Source organism: Pezoporus flaviventris, unplaced genomic scaffold, assembly GCF_033815535.1.
Source record: "Pezoporus flaviventris isolate CSIRO_AGI_PZ_B2104156 unplaced genomic scaffold, CSIRO_AGI_Pfla_v1 ptg000036l, whole genome shotgun sequence".
NCBI classification, from domain to species: domain Eukaryota; kingdom Metazoa; phylum Chordata; class Aves; order Psittaciformes; family Psittacidae; genus Pezoporus; species Pezoporus flaviventris.
In genome coordinates, this window is record NW_026892584.1 from 38,717,585 (window position 1) to 38,731,252 (window position 13,668).

At 41.7% G+C, this 13,668-nt stretch overlaps 1 protein-coding gene across 1 annotated transcript in view; it reads left to right on the forward strand.

Moving 5' to 3' along the window:
- EVL (Enah/Vasp-like) overlaps positions 1-13,668 on the forward strand; it is a 126,017-nt gene that overhangs the window by 44,966 nt on the left and 67,383 nt on the right. The window contains exon 3 of the mRNA XM_061464018.1: positions 9,284-9,452. Within this exon, the coding sequence (XP_061320002.1) occupies positions 9,284-9,452 (169 nt within the window). The remainder of the gene's footprint in view (positions 1-9,283; positions 9,453-13,668) is intronic.

Sequence of the window (13,668 nt, forward strand, 5' to 3'; positions counted from 1 at the left end):
AAAAAAAGGCAGAAGGGTGGACAGAATTGCCTGAAAGGTATCAGTGGATGGCACATCTTCTACAGCAGAAGCTGTGAGATAAGATATCCTCCTGCTTATGGCTATGACCTCCACAGTGGTTACTTAAGGCTAAATCCCATATGCCATTTGTGGGAGGCTTAGCGTGGGACAGGCAGGCAGGGGACACATGATAGTCTCATCTTGCTATCCCCAGGTGCCCCAGCTGGCTGGAGGCCTGCCTGCTGCTGAGCCACATGGGCTCTCGCAGCTGCTGGTGATGGAGGGCAGGCACGCACTACTTGCACACCCTATGGGGCAAACTTTGTCTTGTTTTGTAAATGTTAGAGATTTCTCCCATGTCCTTCTATAATTTGCTTGATCAACTACCTCCTTCCGGGAAGATGAGTTTCTTACTTTCCGTATTTATGGTGATGCCCCAAGTAGGATCCTAGGGTTGGAGAGCAACCAGAAAAAAGCTTTCGCTCTGGCTGGACTTTGAGTTAGCCAGGTGCAAGACAGCTCCCATCTCATCTCATCTCATCATCTCATGGGAGATGAGAGTCAGCATGCAGTGTCCTGGGCACCGTGATGTGCCAGTTCGAGTCTGGGGATGGCAACTGGTTGCCTGCAAGGCAGGAGGGGGCCCTTGGTACCACCGGGGCCCCTGGGTTTGGTTCTGCAGCGTGCAAACGCCCATGCCATAAATGAATAATAGCGATATTTTCTGCCTGAGGTTTGTTTGCTTTTGGTTTCTCTTGGACAGTGAACCTGTGCCTTGAGAAAATAAGCAAAATGTTTTTAATATCCATGCCACCAATGAGACAAAGGCAGTGCATCTAATCTTAATCTATATTGTTTGGACTTTTGTTCGGTAAATTAGCTGTAAGAAAGAATACATTTCTTCTTTAAAGTCTCTTCCCCGCCCCTGCTGTACAAGCGTTAACTTCCTGCCCTTCTGCTCTCTCAGTAGCGCTTCCCTTTCCTGTTTTGGTTATAAGCCTTCATAGAGACTCCTGGCTTGTCTCCCTGCCAAATTTGTCTTCTCAGTAATCAGATGAAATAGTCTTATTTTGATTTAACTACACGTGCTGGATTTGAGTGTACACTCCTGTGGGATTACCTGACCAGGTCTTCCTCAAATGGCAGGCACGTAAGTATCTGGAGACCAAACAGGGAGGCAGGGAATTTGTTGACCAGTGTTAATGTGACTGGATGGGAAGGAGAGCATGTATTGTCATAAATACAGAAGGCCTGTGTTTTTTGGTGGTAGCCTCATAAGATAATTTATAATTGTATAAAATGGAAATTAAGCTTTTATGGAAATGCTACATTAAATGCATCCCCTAGCAGTGAGGGAGAGGTTGACTTGACAGAGTGATCCTCTTTCATTCCTGGTCTGCCTCTGTGAGCTCCAGGGGAATTGTCGCAGGTTTATTTGCATTTCTTCTGGGATTGAAGGGGAACCAAAGCAAAGCAATTCCAGCTTTAATGAAAGATCTTTATGTTGATTTCCTGTACTCATGTATGAGTCTGCCTCTCCTGATTATTAATGATTATGATCTTTCAAAACCTTTGCTTAAGGTACTGTTCTCCTGAAATATGGGTATGGCTAGCCCACGAGTGAGAGCCTTAAGTCATGTATTTTCACTTGACAGTTCAGTTTTGGGTTTTGAATAATGTGTATTTTACAAGATTAGTTACTTCTTGGTTTTATTTCTGTAATTTAAGGGTGAGAGAAAGTAGCTTATATTAATAGCAACCTGATCTAGTCAAGTTGCTTTTTTACTGGTTTTGATTAATTGGGTCGATGGTGTTTCCCTGGGCCATTTGCTAGATTAATTTTTAGGAAATTCTAAATATTTACTTGGGTTTTATTTTTAGGAACTCCCAAAGTGTGTCTTCAAGGTGGTATGCAAAATCTGAAAGTGAACCACACTTCACTGCAGAAACAAATGTTGTGTGAATGAAAGCGTTACTGGAGCAGTGGAGTTTCTCCATTAGGAGACAGCAACAACCCTACCTTTTTGGAGCAGGTGGCAGCTGAAGGGCATGTTTCCTGAAGCATGGCATGGCTCTGGGAGTCCTCTCAGAATTACTACACTTCCTGCATGAAGTGCCTTTTGCAAAGCAGTTCTCTTAAGGCATGTTTTAACATATTGAGATACTGATGGCTGGAGTTCCCCTTAGAATCATTTGCACTCTTCCGCATCAGTTTGCAAAACCCACCAGAAAAGTGGTGGGTTAAAATTAATTCCACTGCGTAGTTTCAAAATCTCTGCAACACAATCTAAGCAGATGTGCTGCTTTACAAGGGCATCAATCTGCAGCCACCCCGCGGGCCCTAAATCTCCACTAATTGGCAGATGTGCTATTTACATGCCACGGCAGACACCAAGAGGTCAGGGCTCTCTGAGGACTTTCACTGGTGGTGCTGAGGTCAGAGCTGTTCTGGACTGATGCTCAGGCCCAGGTGGAACATCTCTTCCCCTGCGCTGTCATTTTGCATACGATTTTTGTATTCTACTCATTTCTCCCATGCTCAAGAGCACTGAGGGGTGACAGAAGGTTATGCAAGTTTCTCTGGGCATGCCAGGATTGCATGTATGTTCCCAAAGTTAGCAGCTCGTCTCCCAGAGTCCTGGCTTAGTGGGGGACCTCCGTGCCACACAAACTGTCTCTTTTCTGGTTTGCAGCTGAAGTATCTGCAGTAGATGTCTGCAACAGATACTGGACAAGGGAATTCCCACTGGGTATGCCAGTGTAATAAGGGAGAATTCAAAACGAATGTCTTACTGCTAGCAGAAAAAAAGAGTAACTCTTAGATACTCTCCCTTTTGGAGGTGAACTGGTGTTCATATTGCTCCTGTTAATGCTGCAGGTACCAGTGTTTCCATTTCCTGCTCTGTAAAATATGTATTTATCTTGCAGGTGTGTCATTAATTTATTTAACAGCATCAATCTGTTTTGATAGCTGCTTATAAAGGAGGCTTTATTTTTGTACTATTTTCTTGTCATTATTTAATATTGAACTGTTTAGTTGCTGGAGTTTAACAGCAGAGAAAGGTGATGGCCAGTCACCTACAGCAGATGCTCAGTGCAAAACACTCATCTCCCACTGACAATGCAGCCAAAGCCCAGCACCAAAGGCAGATATGCAATGTGTATGTGCAAGATGGGCAGGAGACCAAAAAAATAGCAGCTTCCTTGGGAACCGAGTTTCACGTCAGGCTGACTGGGGCAGGGGCAGCACTGCAGGCAACCAGGAATGAGTGCCAGCTGAGGACTTCTACCTACTGGTTCCCAGCTGGGTTCATTTTTCAAGGGGTCCCAGGAAGTGGGACTCAGAAAAGCAAATTGAGGTAGTCATTGTGGTACCTCCATGTTATATATGAAACTGTGACTGATATTTTTCTAAATGTCTGTTAGACAATATTCAGAGGTCTGCATTTCACTGAGGATTAAAAGCTCCCATCTGGATGTAAAGTCCCTAGGGGCTTCTGCTGTCCTTTAGTGTGATCAAGTGGCTGGGTACTGTTGTTTCACTATGAGGTTTTGCTGTGTTGCTGGGGGTGTTAAGTTCTTCAGTGCTCTGGGACAGGGGTAGAGTGAACGATGGTGACACTGACTGTCCTGCAGTTTGCTTGCAGAGGGAAGTAGACTTTGAAATAGGAGGTCCCGGAAGGAGTCACAAGCATGACTAATGATGTGTTGGAGAAATGAGGCTCCCAAATAGAAATGGGGTCATGAGGCAAGCTGGCGGTGAATCTCTGGTGGGAAAGCTGGACAGCCACTGCACTACAGCAGGTTTTATCTGTAATGAGCTTGGATCTCAGATGTGGTCTATATGAGCCTGGATGACCTGACTGACTTGTGTACAGCGGGTTTCCCAGGTTTTTTTGTTCTGTAAATCCAGTTGTCAGAGAGAAATGTCCCCCTGTTTCTATAAAGACTACTTCTAAAACACTTTCTTGGCATCCCAGTCATTACTGTTTACTGTAGTTTAGCAAATTGGTCCACTGGAGTTTGTGGTACTCTTTAAATGCTCCAGGAACATGACTTTTACATTAGTCATTTTGAAGTTAGCAGACACCACACATCCCCGTACACCAGATTTTGTATTTATGTTAGCTGTTTAAACTGACATTGAGAGAGTTCTATCAGCTTCTTAAATCAGCACCAGCACCTATTTTTTGCACACCAGGTTTAACCATGGTGCTTCAAGAAAAAAGTCACAACTGCGACTTTCTGTAGGCAAACTCAGTGGACACATAGAGTGAGATGTGTTAAATGGTTTGTGAATTATCTCACGTTCTGTGTGAATATTATTATATTTAAATAATTGTATTAATTATGTTATGAATATTATCGACTTATGACACTAATAAGGATTACTGGATAAGTCCCCCAAAAATTTTAGTTATTAATCATTTAAAGGTTGGGGGGTGGACGGATGGGAAATGGAAGCAAAAAATAAGATAAATGTTTGTAAAAGCAGCTAAGAAACAAGGAAAATCCAGAATAAGTTCAAGGCATGATAGCTTGATTTCTATCAGGGGAGCTTTCACAATGCTGAGTGAATGTCTGCCCTGAGGAAATGGTTGTGTCTGTAAATACAAAGGGTAGTAGAAGTCTCCTGGTCCAGCTGACATGCCTGAGTAGAGCCCACAGAATTTGATATTCAGCCCTGAAGTTGGTTAGTTAGTCCTGGTCCATGGTTTCCCCACTCCCAGCCTCCACAATCATTACTGTCATTTCATGCCCCTCTGTGTTTCTTCCTCTTATTTAATTACTTGCAGTCAGCCAAACAAATCCATTAAGTCTCATGATACACTCCCTGTGTTATCTTTTCCATACTCCTTGGTGGCTCCTTTAGGGCTATTAGACCTTGATAATCAGAAATTTACTATAAAACCAGAAAGAAAGAGCTACGGTTTTCAAGTTCTGTGAAGGTGGAAGAGGAGAGAATTTCTGGATGAAGCCATCTTCACTGCAGCAGTGTCTTGAAGTGCAGGCTTACTGTTGCCCCTGACTGCTCTTCCAAGTGCAGTAGTCTCTGTATATTAACTGGAACCTTTAAGCTTGATGTGACTCATTTGGCGCTGTAAGTGCTGCTCGTGCTGTAGCCAGCAGTACAAGGAGGATAAAACAAATCTGTGTGGCCAGCATGTGCTTGGCTGCCCACTCCCACCAGGGCTGAGAAAGAAGGGTCAAAGCTAACCCTTCCAGGAAGGATTAACTCCAGATCAGCTAAGCTGCTAATTTGTGAAGACAAATACTAAACAGAAGAGACTGTGAAAATGGGCTGCACAAAATTAAGCAAACAATATTATGTGCAAACACTTCTTTTTCAATTTATAGTTTCATAATATTGAAGCAATATTCAATAAATCTCAACAATGAATGCTGGATTTTAGGTACCAGCTATGAACAAAGGATTTCCCAGTGCAGCCTGCTTCTATCGGATAGGAAGTTAAGCAGATTTGCTTTAACTTCAGGCAAACAAGTGGTCCTGGTGCAGAGGTTTGCCATCCCACAGATGTAAAGCACTGAGGAGAAAATGCTTTCAGAATAAATAAGGGTGGGTATTAGGATTTGAATGTAAGGCATCCCTAGGAAGAGCTCCTTCCCCTCCACATTTGAATAAGATGTCTTACATCTGCCCTAGAGCAAAACGTAGTACGTCGGAGTAGATGTTACGCACAAACCTGAACAATGATGTAATTAATTAAGTTCCCTTTGCAATGCAGTTTTTATCTTTCTTACACATAATTGCCTGTAGTGGAAACTCAGCAGATGAGTCTGACCGCTTGCATGTTAATGTAACATAAAGACCTAGGAGAGTCAGGAATATTTGGCATGATATGTGGAACCCGATGGATCTTCTTCAACACATGCCCATTTTTCAGTAACTCTAGTGTATTCTTAGGAAAAGAAGGCAACTTCTAGAAGTCTACAATAATGATTTTGTGTATGAACGCTAGTACCTGCCAAACTCTTCTCATGGAGAAGGCCTGTGACTATGAACAAGAGTGTGAATAAACCCCATATTTATTACCTGTTGTGTGTAGTTGGCATAAGTATCAATGGTGTAGGGTCCCAAAAATAACAGACAATTTTGCTGGATCTTCCTGAAACCACTGTTGTTGGATTACATTTAAAATAGTAGACTCCACAGAGAATAATAGATTGATTCTCACTGACCTTTGTAAGAGTAACATTTTCTGGGCTGTTTTCAGGGAGGTCCCTTAAAGTGGCAGTGGGACAGTTGTCCTTTTCATGGGTGGGACAAGTAAAGAGTCTTTCAGGCATAGAGTTACAGCTCTATTTAGGGTGAGACATCAAGCTAGCGATGGGCTCCTGGGGGCATTTTAGGTTTTAAAAGATTGATTAAGTGCTTTGTAGGAAAGGACTCCCCTCATGCTGTACTTGTTTTATTTTCCTTTCTGTTATTTCACTGGAGGCCAAGTAACAGGCTTAATCCTGTTTCCGTTTGAATGGATGATGAAAAAATTCCACTGACTACAGGGAGAGCAGGGATTGAGCATGATGTGTTGCTTCATGTTACAGTAACAATTCGTTGTCATGCATTAAATATTACTCCTGGGGTCTATATCCATATTTCAACCTTGGGGTTGTAGAGGGGCTCTTTGCTGCAGTTTTTAGTGACAGCAAATTTTGAAGGCAAAGTTGCTGGATCTACTGGAATCTGGATATGGCATTATGAATAACATCACAATAAGGCCATAATGTCTGTATGGTTAGGTGCATTCTCTTTGTTGTTAAGTAAGTATAATTTAATTAATTTTGACTAATTAAGGAACCCATGGTAATTGTGTGTTCCAGAATTAATCTGAAATGGAGACAACATTGAGTCCCAGGCTGGCTCTAAGGAAACCAGTGATGTGCTCTTGGTTACTTCAGTGCAGTGAGGTTTGTAGTGACCAGCAAGGCTTGAGGAGAAGGACATGGTGTCACACTGACCAAGTGTGACTCACCCAGTAACCGTGTTTCCTGGGAGCCTTCACACTTGCTGGGCAGGGGGTTGCTGTGGCCCAGGTAGCTGATCCCCCCACCAGCTCTGGTGCTGGAGCTGGCATGAGACACCTGATAGCACAATGCACCCATGAGAATAGCACCTCATGGGCACCATCCAGCCACAGGACTGTACCAGAGATTAATTTTAGCCATTGCACTTCCACATGGCAAAGCTAATCCCATATACTTGCCTTTTTGCTGATGCATGTCTCTCCCATCCTCTCCATCTGTGAATCCGAGGCTGACTGGGCATCCCTGGGCACGTCTGGAGGATGCAGGCAGTGTCGCTGCTGCTGCCAGTCTGCAGTTCTTGCACCAGTTGGAGGATTAGGCGGGCTGAAGTGAGCTCAAATCCCTCAGCTGCTAGTTTCAGATATGGAGAAGCTGCCACGAGACATTAGCTTACCTTAGAATAGGGAGGGAGAGGTATTTTCTTGGTAAGTGTATCAGCAAAGCCACAGCTGTTCTCCAGGTGTCGTGTGTAGCAAAGCAACAGCAAATAGTAGATGAACTTGATTTAACAAATTCTGAAGAATATAATAAAAAGTTTAGTCTTTCTGATCTGGATATATTGTTCCAGTACCACAATCTAGCTGTTTCCATGCTATGTGATAAAAATACAATTTATTCTGAATTTTCTTACCTTGTTCTTTAGGGAGATGATTGTCAGCATAGTTGCTCCCTCAGTAAACACTGTGAAGAGTTTTCAGGCTCTTACACGCAGCCTGGAGGAGATCTGTGGGCTGCCTGGAGGCTGTGGAAAGTGACTGATAAAACAAGCCAGGGTCGGTAGGCTTTAGTTTGTACAATGGGGAATGCATCTGCCATGGAAATCTTTTTTGAGACCCACAGATCAGAAAAGGTTGTAAATTGCTGCTGTAATCTACCCAGATCCTCTTAATACTTACAGTAATGTGTTCCCTTTCATTACAATGATGACAGTGATGAGGTTGGGTGGGTTTGGGTTTGCAGCAGTTAGTATGAGTGGTATAATTTGGCATGGTGGCAGTGCAGCCAGAACAAGAGTTCAACCAGGAGCTTCTAATTCATTTCTTTGTGTGCTAGTGAGGCATTACTGAGGCAAAGCCAAAACAAAGACATATATGCAAGAGGGGAAAAAAGGGATTTTTGTGCAAAGCGGATTACCACTTGACATTGCATTGCTGAAAATTATTTATTACAGCTTGGGCTAAGGAAGGGAGGTGTATGTAAATATATAGGTCTAAAGTTAATAGGATGGTCATGATTTTTGCAGGTCTTAAATCTTAATAGTTTTATTTAGCCCTAACATACACTATTTGCTTGTTGAAAATTTCTGTTATACTTGAAGATCTCAAATCTCCAAAGTTTGGAGGATTTATTTTTTCCTTTGTATAAGGAATTCCTGTATCTTCTGGTATAAGAAAAGTGACTGGGAAGTCAGGAGGGTGGCAATTTGAAATCCTGATCCGTATTGACATGTCAGCTCAACAGTATTTGCCAGTGGCATTTCTTGCACATGCAGGGTGTGTTTTGGCGTGAATCAAGTATAGGTATGTTTGTCATGAATATGCAAGCAAGAGGTAAAGAACTGATTAGTTTATGTGAGTCAACAGAAGAAAGATAGTTATTAATGCCGTACAAAATGATGAGACATTTGTGGATAACGCCTTCCTACTTTCTTTGCTACTGGGATGAAGGAAAAAAGAGTTGCCGTGTTTTCTGGGAATTCTAAGTGCATCAGCATGTCTGGGTATTAGGTGCTAGCTGGATTAACATAATTGATTTCCTCAGTTTACCTAACATGGCTTTTGGTTCAAGATCTGCTTGCTTCCAGTTTTAGATGTGTAACTCAGCTGTGGATGTCATGTTTATTGTTTCAGTAAGCTGTAAAATATTGCTAAGTTTTCATGCAAATGCAAAAGTCTTCACATGCCAATAGGCACATAAAATAAATGGAGCATTTGTACTGTTGGACAGTTTTCATAGCATTTAAGTGATACAGGTTATTCCTCAGGGCCTAATATTTTTATATAAAATAGATTATCAGTTCAAAACAGCAGCATGCTGGAGGTTTTTTAATTCTATGAACACATACAAGCCAGCTTTAGCAGAGAGATTGCACTCAAAGGATTAGCAGATCTCTTATGAAACATATGTTGTAAGCGGTGCTGATAATTTCTGTTGGTTTCTTTTCCTTTAGATGTTTTCAGTAGTATACAACAAATTCACTGCATTTTTTCCTGATTTTGTTGTTTTTGCTCTCCAGCGAACAGAGTATTTGCCAAGCCCGAGCTTCAGTTATGGTCTATGATGATACCAGTAAGAAATGGGTGCCAATCAAACCTGGACAGCAGGGATTCAGCAGAATCAACATATACCACAACACAGCCACTAACACCTTCAGGGTAGTTGGAGTTAAACTGCAAGATCAGCAAGTGAGTAACTGTATTGAGTTTCCTGTAAATTAACCTTTAATCTCATTTCATGCCATCAGTTCTATGCTTAATGCAGTCTAGCAATATTTCCTGTTCCCTGCAAGATGCCTGTGAGTCTGTTTACAGCACTTACTCAGATTCTGTATAGGTTTTTTGCACACAGAATGTACCGTGATTTACTGGTGTTTTCTTGCAAACAACTTTTGGTATGTGCCAGGGATTTTAATTTTATTCCCCTTTCGTTTTTGCTTGTGAAATGAGTCTTATTTCATTCTGTGGGGTTTGTTCTTAGCTCCACCTGACTTACTTTCTGCTCTGTTTTTGTTCCATAAAAAAAAAGCAATCGTTCTGCACTGCCATCTCGAGTGATTGTTACATTGCTGTGGTAAGCAATTAGCTCCTTGTAATGCACTTTAAAATTCTAGGTGCACACTGTGATCTGATTTATGGCAGCCTAAGTCTGCAGGGCCTCATTAGGTATTAAAGGAGTTAAATGGGATTTAGATTATCAGAACTGGGATCAGGCCCCACTCAGCCACCAAAGCACTGTGCTCAACCTGAGGCTGCCATGGCATGGCTCTGGGCAGTCTGGCTTGCAGATTTGCTGAGCAGCATGTGCCATCAGAAGCTCTGTAACTAAAAGGCACACTTAGACTCTGAATTACAGAAGTTTATTTGGGTGGAGTAGCAGTGCTATACTATAGTGCCATTTGCATTTTAGAGCAGAAATGTCGGAGTCAAGGACTCCCTCTGTGTGGTGTCATGAGGCTGGTACAGCGGTGGCAGTCCCCTCTGCCCAGTCTGCCGGCCTCTTGCACTCACCTCAAGCCCTCACCCTGGCAGAAGAATCAGGAAACAGTGGGCAACTGATTTCCTGTTGGTTCAGAGAGCGGTATCACTTTCTGGGAAGATGTGATGAGCACTGCCATCAGTATGAGACAGGCAGGGCCAGGGCAACACAGGGCAAGCCAAGGCAGAGAGCTGGAGCTGGGCCACTGCCATCTCTCATCTGCCACAGATGTTGAATTGACTGATCGGCTCATGGAAATGCAGTTGATGTCCCTCAGCTGTAATGATGCTTGGGCCAACTGGAAAAGTTAGGTTGCTTACTGGAAGTGTTAATGACCGCTATGCTGTCCATATACGCAGTCATCATTTTAAAAAAGGAAAAGCAGAACTGAAATAGGTGGGGATTCTGAGCCCACTGGTTTTCAGATCCTTGCAGTGCACTTTTGAAACATCTGCCACATCTTTTGCCACTGCTTTTATGCTTCTCAGTAAAGGAAGCATATTAATGTACTTCCATTTCAAAACCAGAAAATATTTTGAACAATAAGTGAAATACAATGACTTCTTAGTGAGTCGTGAAAGCCAGTGCTGCTTTGTAACAGGCCATGCTGATACATTTTGTACAGACAGCAGGTGAATGTAAATTATTTTCATGCGACTACAATCTAAGATGGGTCTGACTAGGCTATGTAAAACAAACAAAAGTCATAGTCTACATATATATATATAAGGGATACTATGTACTAGAGGTCTGTCTTACTCAAAGTATACAATTTAAAAAGTAAGATATATTAAAAAATCAGATCTTGATCTGTACTTTAAACATGCTTTGCATTAAGTGTAACATTACATTTGCTTGCAAATGTTCCTTCTTATGAAGAGGCTGCATGCCATCTAAAATTCATCTCAATTCAGAAGGAAACAGATAGAAGAATTTTTTTTTTCTAGACTTTAAAGACTAAAATTCCTCCCTTGAACAAACAGTTTATCTTAGTCACTTAAAACCATTTAAAAGAAAGTACTCACCTTAAATATGATTACAAAAAAAAACCCAGTATTATGAATTCAAGATAGTGTAGCATAGTACTATTAAAAGGAACATTCTGAAAGTCTCAAGATTCAGAACTTAGTATATTTTATATGCATCTCACATGGAATCATAAGCTTGCTAAGTATTTGCATTTAATGAGAACAAAAATTAATTCCAGTTAAAAAAAAAATCTCTACAAGCCATTTCATGCTTGCTCTCAGGTTGTACTAAATCACACTGAAAATGAGGTTTCACTAAAAGCTGTTGCTTTGCCAGGAAAGCCATATTTTTCTGAAAAGGACCAATCATATGCGATTTGGCATATAATGAAACTGCGCAGATTTTCAAGAATTGAGTAACTACTTTAAAAAACATCACACAACAATACCACAGAGGAACAATTTTAAGTTTTATTGTATACTGTTTGGCGAGGTGCAGACCAGAGTAATCTTTATGACTTAACCCTCGTGTGCCTTTAATGTCTCTCTTTTAATTTTTGTTAGTTTATATTACACCCCACTCTTTAACTCTCATTTCTTTTTTTCCCCAACATGTCTTTTTCTGTAGACTCCTTTATTCTCTTTGTCTAGCTGCCTTTCTGTTTTCTAGCTGGTTTTTTTTGGTGCACTTGTTGGAGTTTATGATACTGTCTTCACATGCTGCTTACCTTATCTGTATTTATCTTCTCTAGCTGACAGTGTCTAAAAAGTTCACTGCTAAGAAATATGGCTCTTAGAGTGACAACTTGAGCGTCATTCTCACCACCAGGAAGTGGTCACCCGACCTCTTGTTCTTATGTGTGTGGGTGACATGCTTATCGCGTGCTTGCACGCAAAAGCAGTGCTGTTACAGACCAGTGGTACATGAATTCCCTTTTCTGCTCTGCACAAATGTGTACATTTGCATAGACTCATGCTGACGTGAATGGTAATCTTCAGAAAGCCAGAAATAGACTTTTGAAGCTTTGAAGTAGCCACAGAGGCTAGAACTGGTTTGAAGCTAAGGCCGGATCAGTGGTACAATCATTTCATATCATGAGCTTTGATATTTCCTTGCAGCCTTCGTTTTCTCGAAGCCCAACAGTTGCAAGCAAATGGTTCACCCTCTTGTTGCAGCTTGCCAGCTGTCCTTGTAACCTTGCCTGTTGTAAAGGTGAAGCTTCAGTCATCATGCAAGAAGTTCACAAAACTAAAAACATGCAAGTGGTCCATCTTTATGGCTTAACTGACAAGCCGTACCTCCACAGTTCAGAGTCCTGATCAACCAGCGGTTTAAAGTTATGGTCTTACATCAAGTGACTTCAGCTCAGCATGATCTCATCAACAAAAGGCATATGCTGAACAAATAGGCGGGGAGGAGGGCGCAAGTCAAAAGTGAATCATACCTCCTCCTGAGGGTTTGGTGTATTGATGTGGCTAACAAGTGAATGTAAAAACAGGGCCTTGGGAAAGGTAGGACATTTAACATTTGAGCTGAAGCCAAAACTGAAACAGGGACAGCATTCATAGGGTATAAACTAAACCACATTTTTTGAAAAATAAAGAACCAATTAATCATTGCTGTGACTTATCAGAAGTTGGTCAGGTTTGGGCCTGCTTACAGAAATGAAGAATCTTGTCTCAACTATACCAGGTTTTAGTTGCTACACCATATCCTCCCTGTGTTAGCAGCCACAGTATGGCTCTCCATGAGAAAAGTCTGAGCCCTGGCAATGCAACAGGCCCCAAGCTCATATGAAACTTGTGAACCATTTCATGCTCTGGAGAAACAGACAAATGTCTTGTTCTGGTTCAATAAACAAGAGTATGGGTGGTAAGACTACTGTAAAAGCTCTTCCTGTGATCTTCCTTGTGGTTACACCTCAGATGCAGACCTGAGGCCAGCTTGATCCCTTCTAGCCCCATTCCTGTGGGTCCTGTCAATCACCACCATCATCACTGCTGACAACTTACAACTCAGCAGTCTGCGAACTGCAGTCATAGGGAAGGGCTTCTTGATTTTGAGCTTTTTAATAGATCCCAAAATTCCCTGCCTGCCCCAGAGAGCCTGAGTTTCAAACTGAGATGAAAAAGTGAAAGATAGTACCAGGTAGAAGTGAAGCAAATCTTTTTTTAACATTATATTGATGGGAACGTTGAAAGGTGTCAACATATTAACACTATGCACAACTGGTCTGTAAAACACCTTGCCATACAAGATCACTCAAATTCAGAATTTAATAGGTTTCAAAACAACACCGACATTTCTATCGGTAATGAGACTGCTGTGTTTTAGGATAGAAAATACTAAAAGGGGCGGAAAAAAAAAAGGCACATAATATGTCACGTTTCGTCTTTTAGGACAAAATCCAGATTATAGGAAGAAGTGCTTGTTATAGACAAATCCATTACTTATTTC